The sequence below is a fragment of the Cotesia glomerata genome, linkage group LG1, assembly GCF_020080835.1.
Source record: "Cotesia glomerata isolate CgM1 linkage group LG1, MPM_Cglom_v2.3, whole genome shotgun sequence".
NCBI lineage: Eukaryota > Metazoa > Arthropoda > Insecta > Hymenoptera > Braconidae > Cotesia > Cotesia glomerata.
This window is the reverse complement of record NC_058158.1, coordinates 27,555,154-27,579,463: the sequence shown is the minus strand read 5'-3', so window position 1 is coordinate 27,579,463 and position 24,310 is coordinate 27,555,154. Positions and strand designations below refer to the sequence as shown.

The 24,310-nt window shown below is 29.2% G+C and overlaps 1 protein-coding gene across 2 annotated transcripts in view; it reads right to left on the bottom strand.

Annotated features, from left to right (window-relative positions):
• The window catches only part of LOC123275457, a 65,209-nt gene that overhangs the window by 23,423 nt on the left and 17,476 nt on the right, over positions 1-24,310 (bottom strand). For both annotated transcript variants that reach the window (XM_044743610.1, XM_044743607.1), the window contains exon 2: positions 22,287-22,550. In XM_044743610.1, the coding sequence (XP_044599545.1) occupies positions 22,287-22,529 (243 nt within the window). In that variant the 5' untranslated portion in view covers positions 22,530-22,550. The remainder of the gene's footprint in view (positions 1-22,286; positions 22,551-24,310) is intronic.

Below are 24,310 nucleotides of genomic sequence, written 5' to 3'. Positions count from 1 at the left end.
GGCTGACCGCTACTGTTCGACCCAGAGAACAGAGAGAACAAAGCGTAACATTCAAGCCACACAAGACGCTTTAAGACAATTGTTCGATTCAGCAAAAGCTATTGCTCCACATTATTCAGTCTTGTATTTTTGCTTCTCAAAAATTTAATCTCGGCTTCAAAGACTGAAGAATAACAAAATAGTATATTACACTATTAGGGCAGAAAGTTTGAGATTTCTGCACTGCGCGCCATGATGCCCGAGGCGTAGCCGAGGGCATCACGACGTGCAGTTCAGAGCTTTCAAACTTCTGCCCGTGTAGTGTATACTATTTTTTTTTATAGCCAGTACTGCATCGAAAAAAAATTGATGCCTGCCCCCGACATTTGCGGCACGAGCGAAGCGAGTGCTGCTGATCGGAGGGCAGGCATCAAATAAAAAATAATTAACAAACATTTTTTTTTTTTAATTTTTAGATTAAATAAAACTGAAATTTCTTGAATTCAACAAACATAATAAAGATTATTCTGGGTTAAAAATACAGAAAACGAACATATTATCTGAAAATTAACAATAATTAATAAAAATCAAATTAAATTGTTGTTACTGCGTACATTTTTCTAAATAATTCATTAATTAAATAAAGTTGATCCATTTTACACACGTCACTGTCAAGCTGAATCTCAGTAGGTACAACCTGGTTATAAGTTACATCGGATAATCTACTCACTCTTACGGCAGTTATATCCCTATTTATATATGAAATATTTCATGTAAGTAGAAGAAAGAAAGAAATATTAGAAATATAACCAAGTTGTATTGTACCATCAATCGTAAGTGATCAGCGTAAACAAAACATAGTTAGTAACAAATGTCAGTCGCGGTAACGAAATCATTTTATGCTCCCGCTGTTATAGAGGGCGAATGTGTAGCTTTATCAATGCACGAATCTTTAACTTTCTGCCTTGAAATAGGTGCATAAGATGCGTACTTTCGACCGAAGTATAAAGAAAAAATAGTTTAACTTTACCTCTGTTAAAGTTAATAATATTTTTTTGTTATAAATTTTGCACACAAATTGATAAAACAAGGAAAATCCTTTTGTTCTTTACTGTTCAGTTAGCGACTCGATGTGTTCCGCATCAGAGGCTGAAGTCACGAAAGGGAACCAAGGACACGGTAGAAAAGCTTCAATGCTTCAATTTTACATATGTACTTGATGAATTGTTTACAGATGTTGAACATTTATTCCTTCATGTAAAACTCTTAATCATAATAATAATAGAAGTAGTCATTCGGTCACGATTATTTTCCAACTTTTATGACAAAAATGTGTAACAGATGGATAAGAAATTTTAAATTTTGTGTAAGTATAATTTCTTACTGTCGAAATGAGTGATGGAATTTTAGCTCTTGACAAAAAAAAAAGACAACTTGTCTTTTTTTAAGTGTAAGTATAAAAGACAGGTAACTTTCACGATTATTCATCCACGTGCGCATCATAGAGCCCTCTTAGGGTTTCTCCTCAGCATCTGGCGTGTTTACGTGCATACTCCATATGGTGTTGAGTAATCCAAGGAAAAATATACTTATATACATGTTGACGTTTTATTAGTAAACGCAAATTTATTGAATGATTAAAAACTTTTAATGATTAAAAACTGCAGCTCTCCATTGTTATCTCATTAAAATATAATAAAGTTTTATTTTCTTTGAGGTCTTTGACTTGGAAGCAATCTTAGTCAATGACCCCGTTATTTATTAACAATCTAGTCCAGAAATTTAATAAAAAATATGAGATGAGCGATGCTGCAGATAAACAAGCTAGAAAAAGTATTTGACAAAGAAAATCCTTGAATATAAATAAAAAAGATAACAAGTCACCTGAAATGAAGATCATGTGACATCTAAAAGGGTATTTTTTTTTTTTTTTTTTTTTTTTTTTTTTTTTTTTTTTTTTTTTTTTTCAATAGACAAATATTAAAAAAGAAACACCAGGCTGGTGTGCAGGTGTATTAGGGTTTTGTTTAGAAAAGTTTTGAGCGGGAAAAACGAGGGTTAGATTGAATATTCTACCTGCCGTATTATAGTTTCATTTTGTGTTACAATACAATAGGACCTGACGAGGAACTAGACATATAAAATAAAGAGGGTCTTCTTTCTGTTCCTTCTATTCAGGTACATCAGCCTCGACTGGCATTTATTACAGGGGTGTCAGCGTCAGTTTGAGTTTATTGATACACGTAACTGTAAACTGTAAATGTGACTTTATATTCATATATAGTGATGATAGGACTCTTATATAAGATGTTTATAGATAACGTATGTTGTAAAGATTGCTTATAGACAATTTAATTATTCAAAATTTATCTAACGAATAACAAAACATTCTTCCTGATTCAAATTAACATTATCGTTTATAATTCTTATTATTATCATTTTCAGTTATATGTGCATATATGTATGCACAATGTACTGTAAAAGGTTGTAGGTTGTGTATAAACACTCTTCATCGATCTTAATTATTCTTTGGACAGCTAAGAACTATAACTTGGCGAATAAATGTCAACTGTACGCTAGACGCATCTTCGCTTTATCGTTAATCTTATACATTCAGCACGAGCCAAAGTGAAAGGTATACAAAAGAGTAATTCTACTCGTAAAACTAGTATTGAGTCTAATGCCAACTATATAAACGAGTATAAGAGTAGCATGTTGAATCTTCCTTGCGATATATTATACTATTATATCTTATACCTAACCGTGTACTCTTGCGCAATGTCATTCGAGATGTGTTTAGTTTGGCTGTCTTCACTTTGAAACTATCGAAAGTAAGTGGAGATGATTGGATTATTTCGCAATATAAAAAAAAAACCTCTTGGCTCTATGAGATGTTGCATATTTCGCCAGATAAAAATTTATTTTTGTTAATTTGTGGGGCACACTGCTTGTAGGAAAAAAAATTTTTTTCATTTAAAGATAATTATTTTTTGTTCCACAGCAATTTAGGTTTTCCTGAAACTACTTTGGTTCAAGAAAATTCTTTATTATTTGTAAAATTATAAGAATCTGTACACTGATAGAAGGATTTATTTATAGTTAAAAATATTTGTTAATATTTAACAAATCATTTATTAGAGACCACTTTTTAGTATATTAAACGAATATTTCTTAGTATTTAAAATGATTTGTTTGTATTTAATAAATCTGATTTTCATTTATTAAATATTAATAAATCTTTTTAAAATACTAAGAAATATTTGTTAAGGACTAAAAAGTGGTCTCTAATGAATGATTTGTTAAATATTAACAAATATTTTTCACTACAAACAAATCCTTCTATCAGTGTAGTTTTAAATTTCATAACGGCATGTTTTGAAATTTAAAAGTTCTATAAAATTTTGAACCAAAATACGTATAAGATTTAATATAAATTGAACAATGATTTTATAAATTGTAGTCTACGTAAAGAATATTCAACTTAATAAATTAACTCAACGAAAATTAATGAGCCATATACAAAAATATAAATTTAAAATAATTCCATTGATCTACAGATTTTTTTTACATAAATGTATTTTCCGCTATCAACTATAAGAAATATTCTGTAAGAACAAATAGATCTAGAAAGAGTGGATGGAAAAATTCAGATCTGGCTATGATTATCATTTACCGCACGACTCAGTTATCATACAATAATGAAAAATCATGCAAGCACAACAACTATTCGTGTGTATACATCAATCAATCATGTGCAAGTATTCAAAATTGTGCACGCGAAACCGTTGAACATAGTAACCAGTTGAGTGCTGAAAATCATTAATGTGTGCTTTGAAGAAAAAATAATGCGCTCCTTTCTGAAGATTTTTAAGCACAATTTTACACATAGCAAAAATATAATAATGGTCATATTTCTGCACTGTAACTGTACGTTTACTAGATTTAAAAATTCTCGTAGGTTAAATTAAGTAAAATCTTTTTTTATCAGATAATAGTTCGTGAGTGTATACATGCGTCAGCACTGACGCGTACGAGTCATTAACATTCAGTAATCGACTAATACTTAGTGTGCCTTAATGTATTATAAAATATTTAAGATAATTATGATATCTTAAACATTAATTTTATTTAAAAATAATTTTTTTAAAAATAATTAAAGGGACTTTTTAATGATTATTGTAGAATTTCTACAAATTAACTTGACTCATCAAGGCATTAAAAATTCTATCTTTCGTCGGATAAAAATCGAAAGCTTACAAGAACTAATAAATTAATTATTTATGGTTATAGCCTATAAATAAGTAAAAATATTATATGTACATAAGATTTTTATTTCATGTCTACTTATTTAGTTTAAACTTAAACATAAAATGTAATTTATAATATATTTTTTCTAAATCTTCATATATATTCGAAGAAGAAATACATATAATAAGTAAGCTCAAAAAGGTTAAATTGAATCGACAAAAGGGCTCAGAGATTTAATAATCTTTTTCTTATTGATGTCACCGGAAATATTTTATGCATACATGAGTAAGAAAAGTTTAAAGAAATCTTGTGACTGAATGTCCAATTCTCACAATTCTGTAGAAGATTATGGGGAATGTATATAGTAAGATTACTATTTTTAAAGGTTTCAAAAACGTCAAACTAAGCAACCTTGAATATTAAGTTTTTGATGTAAAGTGTCTCTACTGTAGATATATTTATCGCCTGCTTTATAATCTAGACATAAAATTTTACTCAAATGGGTCTTCACTCATATTTTTGGAAGATCGTAAAATCTTGATGAACTTTTACGATGTTCAAGAATAGAAAAATTCATTGTTGCGTTGACCCATCTCTTCAAGTATGTATCACATATTCAGTATTGTAAATTAAATTAGTACTTCAGTAATTATAACATTTTCAAAATTATATTTATATACGAATTGCGAAGTTATCAAATGCAACCGAGAGTCAATTACATAAAGTGCATTATAGTATCGCGATATTAGATTGATCTAACCACATAGACTAGCTATAATTTGATTGAAACCAATTATATATATAGAAGCTCAAGTAATACTTGTCGATATGTAAACATAAAGTTGATCACTTCGTCAGAGATTTAGGAAGTTATTAGTATAATTGAACTATCAATTTGAAAAGTTAAATCAATAATATCTCTTTTGCATCGCATTAATAATTCGTAAGTTTTATCAAAAGCTTTTGTTCAACATCACATTGATAGAAAAATTTATTACATGTTAGTAAATTTATTTATTTGGAAACAATTTATTAATTTATTAAATCTTTTTTTTTTTTATCTGAATGGTCTTGTTTACGGTGCGATGTGGAGATCATTCATAAACAAGTAATGTCATCATTTTTTTATACTAGCAATATAAAATACACTATTAAGTTTCATTTTATTTCTTCTATTTTTTTATAAGAATACTTAAATTAGCCGATTTAATAAAATTCTATAATCTATTAGTTATTGCATCGTATAGTGTAAAATTAGAATTTTTATAATCTCTTTTGTTTTCAAAGCTCTCAACGAATAATTACTAAAAGTTAACAAGTATTCATTAACTACAAATAAATACTTATTTAGATAGTTAATAAAGATTATTTAATATTAACGAATCCTTATATCCACAGTAAAGAATGCCGATTGTCAACTTCAGAGTTATATTTTATTTATATCAATTGCAAAATATAGCGATTATCTTCAAATAAATACTTGAATATTAAAACCCTGTCTTAAGTTATTGGAACAATTTTTTAAAATTAAAAATATATTATTAGCAAATAAAAAATAAAGTAAAAATTTCCAATAAAAAAAGTAATTGATGTTTCAAAAGACTTTAATAAGCCGAAAATAAATTATAAATTACAACAGATAAAAATTATATGCACGTCATCTTTCACTCAATTGTCAAAGAAAAAAAGTAAGCGAATTGAGTGGTGTGGTGCCGAAAAAAAGGAAGAAAAGGATTGTATAAACATTGTAATAGCATGAAGCATAGTCGTTTCAGTTGAAAGAGTTTACTTTGGCGTTCAATACTTGGCTTTTTACACGCCAGAAAAATTAACTTTTAAGTGGCAAGTTTAATTCTGAGACCTCAGCCGTACTTTTAAGGTGTAAAAATTAAGAAAATAACCAAACAAAAGTCTTACACATAGATAGATAGATAGATAGATAATAAACTTTATTGACCCTAGAGCCTTAGCTCCCTCAGGACCATCATAATTATACATTATAATCAGTGTAAAATACAGAGCATGTAATTACATAAATTGAAAATAATAAAATAAAAACATATTATAATGAAATAATAACGTGAATTATAAATTATAAATTATAATCGTGGTAGATATGAGACAAGTTGCCAGAAAACCTGGTAATAGCACAGTTAAGCAAAACTAATATCATTCAATATCACTCAAGGCACAGCAGCATACAATAATGACAATCAAAGCTCAATATCATAAATTAATACTTTTGCAAATAATAATTATAGCACGCACTACGGAACAGTTCATAATTTTCAGCTTACAATTTTTTCTTAACTTTCTATTATTATTCCTTTTACATCTCACCAAACAAAACCATAAAAAACAATTGCCAAAGATTCTGCTTGAAATTAAAGACGTTTTTGTAGCGTGTATTGAGGTTTGCATAATTGAAAATAATTTCTGAAAAATTCACAAGTAAAAAAATATAAAAAACATATAGCATATCTTAAAACCGCCAAAAAGTATTCTACAAAATTTCGCGAGTTTTTCGTCTTGGTTATTAGTATAGGACTTTATGGATCATCATTCTGTGAATTGCTTTGTCTCTTTGTCTGCCTGGAACCTTCATTTATACTATATATATACTACATATATGCATGGAGGTGCCGTCCGCACGTGCGCGCCAAGCACTCGAGACAACGAGAGTATAAATGAGAGTAAAAAGAAAAATGAAATAAAAATAAAATAAGAAAAATAAAAATTCAAGTAAAATAAGAATGATGATGATGCAGTCGAGCGAAACTGGTTTTCTTCTCTCTACTCCTGCAGCCACCACGAGTCCTGCTTCACTCTGTATACTAAGACTCTGTATAGTATACTAACAGCTCAGATTATCTATTCTCCGTCAGTTTATATCTTTGTGCATAAATATGCACATCTATTTATACTCAGATGGACTAAAACTTCAGAGTTTCATAAATGTATACATGTACGATTTTTACACAGCGTATAATCAACCGTCTCATTTATTAAAGAGTTCAAAAAATTAAATAATAGAGTACATAAGCTATACATACATACAGCGACGTAATATTTCTACTGGTATTAGTTTGTACGACATAAATACATGGATATCACTGAAAAGTGAAGAAAGGATAAACGTGATTTATCACGTTTCATAGCCCAAGACAATTTTTTATCAGCTATCTAGATCTTATTACGTCTCGCTTCACGAAACATGAGTGAATATAAATGTTTTACTTATGAGTTATAAATGCTTTAAATATATCTGATTAAAGCTTTACAGAATCATATTTTTAACTGTAAAAAATTAATTTAGCCTAAAGTTTTTCATCGTTCCAAATTATTCTCAGCCTGTCCTCGTTTTGGGTAATATTACTGTACGGAAAATGGTAGACATGTTACACCAAATAAGTACGGTAAACAAGCAAAAAATGAAAATAATTGGAGAAAAAGATTTAAATACAAAGAGAGACACGGGAGAAACCAGTCTTTTCGCGATTCGCGAATATAAGAAAGAAAAAAAATCGAGTGGGGGAGCTAAAGAAGTGGACGAGAGATTGGTAGCAGCTAAGAAGGTTAGCGGTGTCTACATTACGATCAAAACCGGTTTTATGATCCAAACTGGAGTAAGTTTAATGCATACATACATGATATTCGCGAAATTTCATAAAACATACATGGTTAATGGTTATGTACTCCATTTTATGACTAACACTGTTAAGTTAATGGTCAAAAGCATTCATAATTTTTCAGCTACCTAAAAAATAATGTTCAAATAGGTTCCAAATATTTCCATTTAAAATTATATTAAAAATCTCCACAATTGTTTAAACAATGAAAAAAAAAAATTATTCAGTGCCTACAAAAATAGAGGGTTGTAAATTTTATTGATAAATTTTTAGCTTCCCCATAGGACACTCACGAACATCATGAGCATCCCACAGTTATTTCCACACCAATATCGTGGGTGGTCAGAGGGGTCAGGGATATACGTTTCGTTTTAAAGCTGAAATAGCTCGTAAAATGTTGACAAATTTCAAAAACCGGATGATTGCTTTTATTGTTGACAAGAATATAAAGGAAACCGCAAAAATATATTGGAAATCTCGATTACAGAGTTACGTATACGGCAGTCCCATTATTATACACGTTACATATAGTAGCTTAGAGCAAATTCATTCATTTATATTTTTTATAAGTTCTTGTCTACGCTTACATGATCAGCTAACTCAGTAGGTAATCAGGTAATCTGATAACTCTATCATAGGTACAAGACAATTTTTTCCACTTTCTTGGATGGAAGATTAGATGTTAACTTTTTTAATGTGTGTAACCTAGTGCATAATGTAACAATGTCGAAGTGAATTTTATCGTGATTTTATTTAAAATTAAATGGATATAATGTCTTTGTTCTGAGTTGCAGACAAGAGACGAAAGACAAGAGTTCAAGTAAAGCAATCCTGTTTATCTGCTTGTATGGCCCTGGAGTTTTTGTTGTCGTTGCTTAAAACCAGTTTGCAGAAAAAGATTCAGCGGGCGCCAGCAGCGTTTCGCGCGCGCGGGAGACTTTTGTGGCCCTATCCTGAACTGCTGGCAAAGAGACCAAGCAATTCAATCTATAGTATGGTGTGTGTTGTGCTCCTGGGGAACAGAATGACGCGTCTCGTGATTGGCGGAGACACGGACCCGTTGGGGACTTTAAGAGTACTTACATCCTTGTTCTTAACTGGCGGGAGGATATTGACCCGCCGCCATCTTGGTTCACGATCTCCGTGAGCTGCGGTTACGAGTATGAGTAGGACACGTTTGGTTTTATAGTAAGCAGTAGTACTACGTCGGACAGCTGAGACAGTTACACGTGACTTCTACTCAATATACATAAATAAATATATGCTATCTTACCAGTTTTTTTATCTTTTTTTATTTCCTCTCTTCCTCTGTTATTTTTATACATTGAAATCTGAATGACGTCACCCACTTTCCATTTTACCTTTATTTAATAATAATATACATCATAAAAATAAATGAATGCTTTTAATCATTAGTTAGATACATTTATGTATTGAAATATTTATTCAAGATGATGAAGACTTGCTTAATATTATTTTTGGAGTATTGATACTATGAGAATAATATGATCGTTCATTACTTGGAATAACATTCAATTATTCAATGCCATTTATCCTAGTTCGATAACTTTCTAACATGGTTGGTTATGATTAATATTTAGTTAGGATAGTTGATTGATTAGGTTTTAGTAAGACAACTACTGTTGAAACAACGAAATCGAATAATTCAATTTTTTATACGATTGACGGAAAAAAGAGCATTTAAAATGAATAAAATTTTTTGGAGTAATGCCTAAAAAATAAAAATTTTATAAAATACTATTTGAAGTCTTGATTTTTTCATTTTTTAAATTTACACTTTAAAGAGTTTGTAAAAATTATGTTTTGACTAATCATTTGCAAGTAGGTCTACAATATTTTCACTAATATGTACAATTTTTTTATTTATCACATATTTTCTTTCTTAAAATTCATAAAAAATAGAATAATTAAAAATAAAAATTTTTTTAAATATCAATATTGAAAATATAATAAAATCAAAAAGTTGACATTTATTGTTTTTTTTTTTTTTTTTTAAATACATGTAAAATACGAAAAAAAAGGTAAGATTTTTGATAACATTGAAAACTTTAAATTGAAAAATGTATTTTTTACTACGTTTATAATTTGTATCATAAATTCACAGTGAAATAAAATAATTTGAAGAAAAAAAAAATTAGGAAAACGGTTGACCCTAAAAGGCCATTCCTGCAACTTCCCGCTGATTCCGTTAATACATGGCCGTTTTTTTGAGCTCTTCGAGCTCAAAAGTCTGATAGAAGTTTCATAGAACATTATTTTTTCAATTTTCAAACCGCAATAACGTTTGAATGAATGAACCAATTTTTACGTCGTTGGCGGCATTCTACGCAGTTTTTTAAGCCTCATACAGAATTTCTAAGTTTCAATTGGTCAAACTAGAAATTTCGGAATAACTCCGAAAAAACACTTTTTTCGGTTTTCTTTCGTTCACGATATCTCTCGAACGAATCAACCGATTTTGACCGGATTGGCGGCAATCGACGTGGTTTTTTAAGGTTGAGAGCTGATTAGTTTTTGGAATTGATCGGTAAAGCCGTTTAAAAGTTATTCCAAAAAAAACCACTTCTGAAAAAATTTTTTTTCCTAATTTTTTTTAGATTTCTCCAAATTTCTAAAAATCTATCGGTCCGAATCGGTTCAAATTTTCAGGAAATCTAGGTTTGGCGAAGCCCTCTCGAATGGTACCAACCGCGATAAAATCGGTTCAATCGTTCAAAAGTTATAAGAGGTTTACATACTTACACACACACACACACACACACACACATACAGACATAGTGACACCCTCGCGGGAATAGTCAGGGAAGCTTCCTAGGACCTCAAAACGTCGAGATCTGATGAAAACTCGATTTTCGAAAAACGGGGTAAAACCAATAACTTCCCGATTTTTGAAAATTTTCAATTTTCTTGGCGGGAAGTTAAAAAAAAAGATTTTTGAAAATGACCGTTTTTCGAAATTTTAATGTCAGGGACGTGAATGATAGTAGTCATATTTTAAATACCACTCTACTAAATAAAATTAAACTTCCAATTTATATTCATATAAGTGATTGCTGTATATTAATTATCTCAAACACCTATCATAATTAATTGAATCATTTATTAGCAAAAATTTAAATACATCTTCTTCTGTTAAATAATATTACATATCTATATATAGTTTTATAATTTATTTAAAATTCATATGGTCTTTCTTAAATATGGAATTAATAATACAGTCATGTGTAAACGTAACTGAAAAAAATTTTTATTTATTTCAAAAATATGTTAATAATAGATTATAGAGAACGGTATGTATACAGTACAGTTTGTCATGACCGACGTGACTATTGTCAGCAAAATAATTCCCTGAAATAAGAGGTGCCGTGACCCTATTGAAGCATCAATGAAAAAAAAAATAAAAATTATCGAAATAATACGTTGATCAATAAACTTATTTCTCTTCTCTACTCGATCATTAAGTCTGTCTTCGCCTTTTCAATCATTTTATTTCTCACTGTTTCTTCTAGCTAACAGTATTAACTATTCACATCTTTCTCATTAACATACTGCTCGTAAGATATAATAAAACTTTTTAACTATCGACTTTCTTGAATTTACATCATTACACATTCATATATATGTCTGATCAAAATTTTAAAGCATATAAAAACTAAAACCGAATAAATTAATATCCAATAAAGGTAAATTTTATGTATAATAAAAATAATTATCGTATCAAGAGAAAAGATTTGTAAAGACACTTAAAAGTTTGATAAAAAGGATCGCGGCGTGTGAAACTTTGTTTTTATCTTCTATCTGATCAACGTATTAAATGCGGAGGTGGAATGGAACGGTGGACGATGCTTCTTATGCTACACAATAACTACTACAACTTCGCCCACTGACATAAGACGAAGAAAATTATTCTGACCTCAACCTGATGATGATAAATTGTACATAAAATATATAGTAGCCAAAGCATGTGAACTTGTTGCGAAGAAACAGTTGTTCCGGTAGCAACTTCCGCTTATGATTATTCCTCCTATTCATATATATTTCATCCTTCTTTACTAGTTTTGACGTAATTGCTATGGGTATCAGACATACTCTTTATCACTTAAAATTTAATAGTAAATTTACTAATAGTCTTCAGTACTTCATCAACCCTCATGTGGTCAATGACGTTCATCGTCCTGACACTCGTCATAAGTGTACACATATATATGTGTAGATAGGTTTAACTTTTACTATTTAACATTTATACATGTGGTGGTCACGGTGCTTGAACCACGTGGGATCTGCTGCTTTTGAGTAGTTTTTCACAGAGACAATACTGTTTTACTTTACTCGATTTGACTTCTATCCACAACTGCACAGTAAAAAATTTTGCGTCATTGCGTCAAAAAATTTTGTATTAAAAATTTTTGTGTTAAATATTTAACACTTTTGTGTAAATTTAACATTAATTGTATTAAATTAACACAGAAAAATGTTAAATTAACACAAAAAAGTGTAAAATATTTAACATAAAAATTTTTAACACAAAATTTTTTGACGCAATGACGCAAAATTTTTTACTGTGTGTAGTCTTATATAAACTACATTAACTTAAGACATTATGATTATTCGTAGAATAACCACCGAGACCTTTTTTTTAGCTTCCCTTCTGCTACCAGTTGATATCATCAGCTGAATAAATAATAATAATAATATTAATAATAATAATCTTATCCATCAATTATTACTCAAGTGTTATAATAAAAAAACCTAAGTTACTAGCGGTTACTACAAAGCTCACTTCTTCACTGATTTAATATTAATTATAAATTATATTTTCTCTTTCTTTCAAGCGAATGAATATTTTTTTGTGCATCAATTAGTTATTAATATATATGTATCCTTCTAACTTTCTATTGAAACTAATAATTTCTGTCAATCAAAATTTTAAAATTAATGATCAGAGGTTTTTTTTTTTATAACGGAAGCGATTACTGGAGTGCTTAAAGTTATATATTGAGGTCACTTCGTGTATCATTTACTCTTATCTTCAGTGTGTGTATTTAACAGATGCAAGTTAGACAGGAAATAGAGATTAATGGTAATTGTCACTTGAATGGAGGAGTGATTGTATGCATAAGTTTGTGTCGCTAATTGGTATATTGAAATCCGCTAAGCACTCGTGTGTGAGTGTAAAAAAATAAGAAGAAAAAATATATATGCATGAATTATTAGATTAAATTAACGATTGCATCAGAGTTTGTAATTGTAGATTGTAGATGCTATTTCATTGATGTAAATTGAGTCAGGAGAGTGAGTGTTTATACGCGGTTGTATAAAAAGGCTCCCACGTGGTGCAGTTACCGTATCAACGTGGTAAAGCCTTGTTACACTTGACTCAATTAATTCAAAATCTAGATTATGGTCAATGAACCTCTAACACTGTTAATAAAAAGGCTTACACATTTATATTAAAATTAACTTATTGAAATTTTCACGCACGTACATGTTGAAAACACTATAATTTTAGAAGAAAAAAAAATATTATTACTGAAAAGTTGCAAAGTAAAATATTTCTTTGGTTGTACAATGTACATGTATATATTTATTGTAATACACTTTTACTCAACTCTGCTAGAGAGTCTGTGTATGTGCTGCTACGATGTTTATGATCCTCGACATAATTCTGAAGAACGTTCTTCGAAAATTGAGGGTCGGCTGGTTACGATCCCAGTGAGTTGCGGTAGAACAAAATAAATGGCACGAGCTTAAGCTGAAGAAATATTTAAGTACAGAAAGAAATTTATCCTAATTATTGTTGGAGGAATAATGATGAAAACAAGACACTTGAAATCCCAGTAGCATTCCGCACCACGAACAAGAAAATAATCTTCTGCATTACAAAGCGACGTCAATAGTACACTTAAATAAATTAATTTTTTCTACATGATAAATCTTTGTTTTGTTTTTCTGATTTAATTTTATAAAATTGTTTGTAATAAAATTTCTATTCATATTATTTATTTATTTATTGAAAAAAAATTTGATGAATTTATTTTTGTAAACAGAAAATTTTTTGTGTCACTAAATTCTAAATAATTTCATTGGCTGTGAATAAAACTAAAAATAGTAAAACGTGGCGGAAATACGATTTGGATTTTACGATGGCTTAGGTCAGAAAAAAATTAACACGGATAAAGTAAGTAAAATTTATGCTTGCTACAAAATGAGAAAATAGGAAAATTGTTAAGTTACAAATAAAATAAATCTCTGTGTATTTTGCGCGAATGTTTACGTAACGGCACCAGCTTGGTGTGTAATCAAAATATATACCGATAACACGAGTATGTGTAAGCGTATAGTACCACAGAAGTGAAAAACCAAAAGACCCGTAAGCTTAAAGCGTACTTTTTCATGTATATCTACATATATATATGTATACATATAAAATCGGATTTTTTTTTTTTTTGTTATTTTATTAGTTTTATTTTTTTTCTAAATGAACTACTCTAGCGGCGTTCTCGTTCCTCGGTAATTTTTTTACAATCACCTTACCTAGCTCTTGCTCTCGAAGTTGATTTGATCGGCCTGCATTACCGCTACTACTACTGTCTGTATGCATTTAGTGACCACGCCCTGCATCTCTAAACTCTAATAGTTCTAAGATAATATATATACGTATAACGAATAGAAAGGAATTCGATAATAAATAGCTGTTAAATATGAAACGGCTTCGAACGTACTCATCAGCTAAAATTGTTCACAGAAAAACTTTTTTACATGAAACCAATATTTTGTTATAATTCTTTTGCTCTAAAAAATGTATGTATTTCAATAATTGTCAATGAAAATAAAGTATTCTTTAAACATAATGATAATGATTAATGAGAAAGTTAAGTAATGTAATTTAAAACAATTAGGTGAGTCAAAGAAAAAAAAAGATAAAAAATCGAGCGTATTACAATAAAATAAAATAATTATTTGCAGTAGAGCTAAAAATAAAAGAAGATACATGAACTTGAGATCAGTGAGATGGTTACGGTCCAGTAAAATATACATTGAATGTAGTAGCTCGATAAGAACCGAATGACACAAAGAGCCTCGTGGAAATGTATTGCTGAAGAAGTAGACTAAGATGTACGTGCTACACTCTATACTTGGGGTTAGATTTCACAGGTTGATCCAACTACTGTCTATAAAGGAGCAAAACTGCTGGAGCTCGAAGATACAGGTTTCTGATAGATTTTACTACTAGTAGTAAATATAAAAAAAGACTCACTCAACGGGACATGCGTGAGTGATGACCCACTAAATAGTAGAACTCTTTTTTTAGGTATAAGACAAAGGGACGGTTATACTAGTCATTTATTTTTAGCTATTATTGAAGACTCATTTTTTAAATTACACCTCCAAAGAAGGCTTATCGCTAGCCTTCGTGAATAAAAGTACTCAAAAAGAGAAGATAACTTTCGGAAAATCAATATTTTTTTATACAAGAGTCAAAACTTTTTTTTAAATGATCAACTATGTATTTGGAAAAAAAAAATAATCATTAAACTACTTGTTTTACACTAATTTACAGGCAAAATAACAAGTAAGTTGGAATGCTTAAAAGGAAATCAAGGAGATAAAAAATATCCCAAATAAAATTTGAAAATTTTTATTGATTAATTAATATACTTTTTTGACAAGAACATATAGAATGTATAAGGGTTCTTTTTTCGGTGATTGTTTTAGTAATCTGTATTTTTATTAAATCTTCTATATTTCTGTCGTAAAAATTGTCGAGATTGAATTTTTAAAAATATTAAAATTTTCATTTAAATAATAATAATTTTTCCTGACATCGATTTAAACTGGTTAAAGAAACTCAAAATTTAATTTTATAAAGCTTATTGTTAATCGTTATTGAAATATATCTGTTGAAAAATGATGAAAATTTTTGAAATCAATGTGTTTTGTGTTATATTAATTTGTATATTTTAAGCAAATAAAAATCTCTAAAAAACGCTCTGATATTCAATAAATTAATTATAAATCCATCTCTTAGAAGAGCGCTTTTTTGAGAATTTAGATTTGATCATCAGGAAAAATTTGATTTCTAAGTTTCCATTCAATGTACAAATGCAACAAAAGTAATCTGATTTCTCTCGTCAAAATTTTTCCTCGTCAATTAAGTTTTTTTTTCTTTAATATATATTCGAAATATTATACTTCTTTTTTGATTCATATGCATTGAAAGGACCTCTCTAATTCGCCGTTATATTCTCATAACCATAACTAATACATAAACAACCGTGTAAATATAAAACATAAAATATCATTTAATTATAATTTTTCTGCTTCAATCGTTTGTTTCTTTGCAGTTATAGCAATGAATGAAAAAAAAAATAAACCTATGGTATTGTAATTGAAATGAATAAATAGTTAATTAACATTGAGTAATAAGAAAATATTAAGTACTTAATAATGTAGTATGAAATGAATTCAAACGTTTATTGTCCCTTAACCAGACTTATTAATAATTTAAAATTTATGTTTCATTTAATTTTATGCACAATTAAATTAATATCATAATACGTAATATCATAGCCGTAGTAGTAGACGCTCATTAACGATTTAATATTTACATAAGTTAGTTAAATTATGTAAATTGTTTAAATAAGAACAGAAATTAAATTCATAATCAAAGCCACCCGCGTTTCTCAGAGTCTCGCATCATGGCACTTTCCCACATGTGGTTTTTAAGACGTTCATAGCCGGGTGAACTTATATATATATATACAATATATATATGAACTTGTACTTATACCTTAATCATCTGTCCTTTTCGTTTTATAGCTATATTTTACTTTGTTTAACTTGCACTCTAGACTGTAGGCCCTTTTATACTAAAAAAGTTTACTTATCTTTTTAGTAAATCACTATAATGGGTCGTGTACTCGTCATTGCGTAACTAATGTATACAGGATCATCGTAATAGGGTTTTACCAATTTTAAAATCCACCTACGTAGTGGATGAACTTGAGTACGGTATTATGTAGATCAGAAGGAGGATTTCAAACCATGTAATAGTCAAACTCAATCAATAATTCATCACCAACCGACCGTGTCACCCTCTTATTTTTAAAATACTTTCATTTTTTTTTTTTATATACGCTAATATTTTAACGAAAATGATAAAAAGAAGTAAACTTAATATGAAAAATTTCCCATCATACCTTTTTTTGATCACAATACTGTAGAATATTTATTTATATATGAACTAAGTAAATGGGACTTTCAGCACTCGTGTGTGGATGCACTCTCTTTGCTCGTTGCACTAACACTTCGGTAGCCAAAAGTCCCATATGTTCACTTATTAATATACTCGTACGTTGGTTTGTCAATAACAATTAATGTAACGTTTAAAAAAAAATGTGTCGATTTTATTTAATTGATTTATATAATAGATTACACTTTCGCATAAAATGTTAATAATCCAAAAGCGGTCATGTTAATTAAACAGACTGTTGATAGATGACGCTTTACAGAGTCTTTCAATATGGTTAAGTGGATTATCAATAGATTTTTTTAAATAAGATTTTTATAAATTAAATTTATAATTTTACTATTAAAAAAATTTTTTTAAATTTATTGTATATTTCATGGTATTTGGATTTTGAAGATTAGTAAAGAATTAAAAAAGATCCAACCGTACAATATAAAAAAAATACTTTAGAGAAATAAGATATATAATGATTATTGATCGACATGAAATTTTTATACGGTCCATCCAGTTGATAAAATAGACCTATTTTTAAAAAATTATGTCAATTGATACATTTTTTTATACTATCGTGTTTACAAAGTTTCACACTACAAAATGGATAAAAAAAGGATTTTTTTTTCTGAAATTCAAACAACTAATTTGATATGTTTTTAATTTTTTTTCTAATTTCTTTTATCATTTTTTGTTGAAGACAATAGAGAATTAATTTTCTTTATTGATTTTAGAGATATCATAGGGAACACTTGTTCTAGGGCTGATTGAATTGAATAAATAAATAAATAAATATCATACTTCATATTACAATTCGTGCAAAACATTGGATTAAGGGATCCTAAAACTACTAAACTTTACACATGAATATGTAGATGGATGAAGCTTTTACCTTTGGCGTTTCACCTGGTCGTACATCCATGAGTCAGAAATAAAATTCAAAGACACCTGCTATATGTATATACTCAGGTCGTATGCAACAAGTTAGTAAAACCGTTGTTCTGTGACCACTCCGACTACTATACAATACATCTCCTCTATATGTACACGTCCATTTGCATCATTAGCATTACATCTTTTTAAACAGAAACCAATTCCGGATTCATGGCCCAGTAAATTTTACCACTCGACAATAAACTTTTCCCAATGTTATATTTTAATGATTTTTATACAAGTTTTACTTTTTCAGGTGTCGAGAAATCACTAAAGGAAACAATTTCAGTTTACTATACAAAAACCTATCAAATAAAGTGTAAAAGACAGCAAACGGAAGTCAACAACTGTAAAGAAAAAGATGGGATTAAACAAAAACGTTTGTACGATCTTGTGCTAACGAATAATGAAAAATTTTTAATCATAACGAAAAAGGTTTTTTTTTTCTACAAAGGAATGGTTTTATTGCAATTATTATTGCTGTTTTAGATAAAGATTAAAAATTTGTAATTTTATTTTGAAAATGAAAATAAAACTAATGGGACGATGATATCCATCTGCTGAGATGTTCACCCGGTCACGATTATCCAGGCAGCTGCAATACATCCCAAAACAAGAGGCACGTGCCTAAGGACGAAATCTCAAGAGGGTGGATTTATATATTGGATAATAAGTCAGGTGCAGAGCGTGGTCAATGTTTTTTGTGCACCTGAAGAACATCGATCTTTCAGTTCCAGTAGGCGTTATTATCTAACCTCAATGACCTAATAGTACATATAATACATATAGATAACGAGTTGATGATGTATAATTAGTTAAAGGGTTATAATAAATTATTCAATAGATCTAATAAGAATAAATATAAGGGGAGTTAAATCATAAAGACAGTGACAATGAACTTGAGTCACGTGAGTGTGGGATGTCCGGTGTAAGTTTTAACTAAAAATCCTTTAGCCTTCAAGAGCATGAGTCATTTCTTCCCGTTGTAATGATATCATATAAGGAGTACGTTTATATAATTATTTTATTGTATTTGATTATTAATGCATTACTACTTTTTAAACGGTAAATTTACTTCCGCTTTTGTAATAAAAATTTTTGTAAATATTACCGAACAAGATGCATCTCTCTCTCTGATGTGGAATATATGTTCTAAATTCCAGTAAAACTATTCACTAGTTCTAATTTATTTAAAGTTCCAAATTATGTTAATAAGTAAAACTGAATCCGAGCAGTTAGGAACTTTCACAATACTACTATGTAAATGAGAAGGTATAGAAGGTTTAAATTAAAATTATACTGTATATAAGGGTAAAAGAGAAGTTAAACAAGAGAAACAGTCGATATATCTTACTCATATTTTTTTTTCATCTTTGCATTCTCAATTAGGAACTTGGGTAGCTCATTTACGTACTTTTCATCGACGTTTATAGCGTTTCGTTTCAAGTCATAACGTTTTAGTTTTGTTCGTCTACCAGCAGTATTACGAGAAAACTACTTTAGGGTTCCAAGCTGCAGAGTAAAGTATGCACATAGTGTAGTTGTTCGTTAAATTTTCTCTCGGTTTAAATTATAAATATAATATTTACACTGCATATAATGAGACTGTACATATATATGAATCGCTTTTAGGACAGTGGGAATACTGATAATAACTTCCTGTAGAGTACTTTAACTGTGCGAATCATTGGATTTTGTTAAAATACGGTATAGTTACTTGTACAATTATTATAAATAACCTTGAACTCTAGTACGATGAGCTTTTGCAAGTGACATCATGACCCAGCCGAGTGCAACGTTTTCAATGACTGAACGCTCGAGTGTACGTCCGGATATTTATAATACACTATTCACTAGTCACGAAATTAACGTAAATATGTTTAGTGATGTCAATAAATAGTGAGTATACTATTTAATTTATTGTTACGTTTAATTACTACCATAAAAATAATTTTATAGTTTATATGCCCAGTAATTCGAAGCATTTGAGGTTGTGCTTTACTTTCAACTTTTCAAGGTTAAGCATTTTTCCTATAATTTTAATTGCTTCAATGATACTTATATTAAACTTACAATTCATTTTATTATTCATTGTAGATTTTCTTATTTTTGATTTTCCAATTTTCTTAAATGTAAAACATGACCATGACATGAACAATAGAAAGACGCCACAGGATAGATTGCAACAAGTACTTAATTTATGTAAGGCAAATTATACAACTTAAAGCTTTCGTGGCAAGTCGATGCCACACAAACCTTGAACCCAGTTCTACTTTAACCTCAAGACGGCTAATAAAAGCGTGGGTGCTGAAAACGACCGGATGCGAACACGTCGATGTCATGGAAGTCCCGAGTCGGAGTAAACTCTCACCTTCGCCTTCGCTTATTTACCCTACTGTTAAATTGCTACTTCACTAGACCGCTATTCTACTTCACAAATAAAAACTTTGCTGTATACTACTAACAGCCAGCAGTTTTTTCAAGATTCCTCCCACGATGAACGAGTTTTAAGTGGATGTGGGTACATAAATAAGGCATACAATTTAACAAGTCATTTCGATAAGATGTACTTGAATCTGATGTCTGATGTACGAAATAAATTCATCTTTCAATGGAAATAATGTTGCGCGTACGCGTGTTACTTGCTAAAATCACAACACCCAGACTTTAACTTAATCACTTCCCGGAAACGGGAGACTAGCGGGGGAAGAGAGCAGTAATACTTGTACTGTAGTTGAGCAATCGTTATTTGTAGCCAGTTATTATTTTATTTTTCTGTTAATTTTTGATCCAGGTGTTAAAACAATCAACTTCCAAGTTATAAGAGTCTTGTTCAGTAACTTTTTCTTTTATGCTCAATTTTACAAACTTAACTTATTGTAGTAGAATAAACCTTTCTATATCGTATTACTTTAAGTGAACTTGATACCCTTTAAATACTACTGTCTTTTTTAAGTTAAACGACCACTTGAATTTGAATGCCGTTCTTTTCTAAAATAGAAACGCTTGGTAATTATCTGAATGTAGAGTTTGCAATATTTGAACACAGAAACGGTACTTAAAATTTTTTTTTTAACAACCTCATTTTTTTCTAATATTTCATCAATTTTTCGATTAAGAAAAATTCTTTTTAAAAATAACATTTTCTAAAATTGTTTGTTTTTACGTTTTATTGATAATTTTCTGACGACATAAAATTTTTGTTAACGTTAAAAACTTTAAACTCACTTGAAAAATTTATTTTTAACTTATTCAATTCAATAATTGGTTATAATATTTCAATAAAAAAAAAAATAAATTTTTTTTTCAACAATTACTTTCAGTTCACTAGAATTTAAAGAATTTGACCGAACTTTGAAAATGTAAAATACTCTTGACAACTTCTAAATACATCTTAAAGTAGATTTAAAGCTAGTGAAACTTTTAAACAAGTATAGGGTGAGATGTGAATTTAATCGTGTAGTTCTCCATCCGAGAAATCTCTTTTGACTAATTTCCAAACTCATCAAGCGTTTGAATCTCACCAGTATTTATGTGTCAGAGTTTTATCTTTTAGCCAGTACTTATTTGAGCTACACAGTTATCTAAGTCACGATTATAGAGAATAGAGTTTATACTTAAAGGTAATATTTATAACAGCAAAGAAAAAAAAAGACAAAGTGTCGTTGAATAGAAGAAAATATAGGTCAAATTAATCTGCCGTACCTTAATTTATTCAAATAATTATAAATGTCGTAGTAAAAGACAAAGTATATCTTGACACACCTTTCTGGCTTTTGAAATATAGCGTATTATATGTATTACGTGTCGCTCGCAGCTCTCAGCTCACATACACTGTTAAGTTCTCTTTGTACCTATACTCAATAGCAATAACATTCATGCACAAAGACTTATTGATTGATCAGCGAGATAGTTGGAAAATTAGTGACCGGTTGGGTATACATAGAGAAAGTGATCGCGACCACGCCACACTCCCGGTCAAAGGGCGCAATTATACGCATGACATGTTATAACATACGTGTTCACAAAGGATTAATATATTAATTTATTAAATGTGTTATATATCACTGCAATTAAATCAAGTTCTTTGCTCTTTATTTTATAATGGAATGAAAAATATATTTTTTTGATTTATTTTTAATATAAATCTTTTATAAGCTACTTACTTGATTGTAAGGATTTACGGTTGAGTAGATTGCACACATAAAATGAAAATAAAGTATAAATTTAATTACCTGAACAGCGCTATTGAGGAAGCAATTATTCTGTCCTGGTCCATTGAGCAAGCCTTTAGTGCTCGTGAAGCTCGTGTTGTGATCTCTGATGTTCTGTTTAAGATTTTGATTATTCTGCAGTTGATATCGATCATTTATGGTGCCGAGGACTTTACGATTGTGCGATGATTGCAAATAATTTCCATAATCAATCGTGTCCTGAGATGCAATCTGTTGCTGCGATAAGCCCATAGTGGCGGTCATTTTATTTCTAAGTCATTGCGCCTGTAACAAATTAAAATAATTAATTAAATTATAGTTTGGTATTTATGCCAAAAAATTTGGACTATGCATAGGAGTGAGATTATCGTGAATCAAGAAAAATTTACTTGGCTCAGGAAAATTTGTAGGGCCTGAAATTTTTTCGTAATAACTAGGTTCGAGTTCTATCATCGGTGCATTTTTGAATTATTATTAATTATCAAAAATCTTATAAACATAAATTCAGAGATTATTTTCTTGATTTCAATGTTAAATTTTTTAGCTGTAAGAACAATCATTTCTTATTTTTTATAAAAAAATCATAAGCTTTGAATGCAAAAGTCTTGTGCCTTTATTTAAGAAAAAATATTTTCCAATCACATTTATTTGCTTAATTCAATATTTTTTTAATATTAACAATTCAAATAAAATTTCATATACTAAGAAAAAAGGCTTATTCAGTTGATGTTTCGCCCAAAAAATATTCATGAAAACGATAATAATTTCATGTAAACCTTTTTTTCGAGTGTAATATATCTAAGGTTGTATATTATCATATTTTTGATAACAAATATTTTTTTTTTCACAATATAAATCGGACAATATCTTTACAAGAAAAATTAAACTTTTTAAATTATTAATCAGTTATCTTCTGAATGATAAAAAAAATTTAATTATTTAATAGCTTTTAACTGATCAAACACAATCATAAGTTCTCCTAAATATTTTTCATATTTTATATTTATGTCTATCTTTTTTATTGTACGTTCGCGGACACGTTCTGCTAGTACACAATATAAATATAAATCATGTTCTATTCTTTGTTAACTTTTCTGCATTTTAATTTCAACTAACTCAAACATAATATTTTAAATTATCCTCGCGGTTCGTAATGAAATACATATTATAATAATCAACACACTGAACATTAAACCTAGGCTCTTTGGTGTAACTTGCTCAACGGAAGGTGGAAATCGTTGACCTCGTTAAGAAGCGTGTGAACACAAGTATATCAAGGTTTACTTCTAACGCAAAACTATCTCATCACATATTTATGCACAGAGCTTCTCGTTAATTGCTTAAGTATATTTATTGACGTGTATAAAGCTAATAATTACTACATCACTTTTTAATTTAAAACCCTTCTGTGTATTCATTCATTCGTTATGATTATTATAATGAATTTTACAATAATATAAATGAAAAACAAATTTGTTTTTGATGAGATATGTATATCCTGACACCCACTATGTACGCAACAGATAAAACGATAATTTTAGAAATTTGTTCAATTCAATTTATATAATACCATGCATTTACAAATCAATGACTTGGCATCATTGCGGTCATCATCGACGTCGTGTGTCCAGCATGCGACGAGGACGCATGCCACTGAATAAAACTTATGAACGCTTACTCCTTATTCTGGAGAAACGTAACCTCGTATGGATGGATCTTTTCATTCCAAGGAAAACAACATTACGAATAATATTTATATATTTTTTTCTTCATTATTATTATCTTTGTACAATAATATAACAATCAATGAGAATTCCTGAACGATGACAAGAATTAAAAAACGATTACCTTCTACACAGATAAAAAGATTAAGTTGAGTTAAAAGAAAAAATTTTGAACCAAGAAAATCATTATGAAGAATTTAATAATTAGAGTCAAGCTGAAAAATTCTTGAGCTAAGAAATTATTCTTGATTTAGTAAATTTTACTTGGCTCAATAATTTTTTTACTTACTTTTTACATCAGTGTAGATTTTTTTTTCTTCA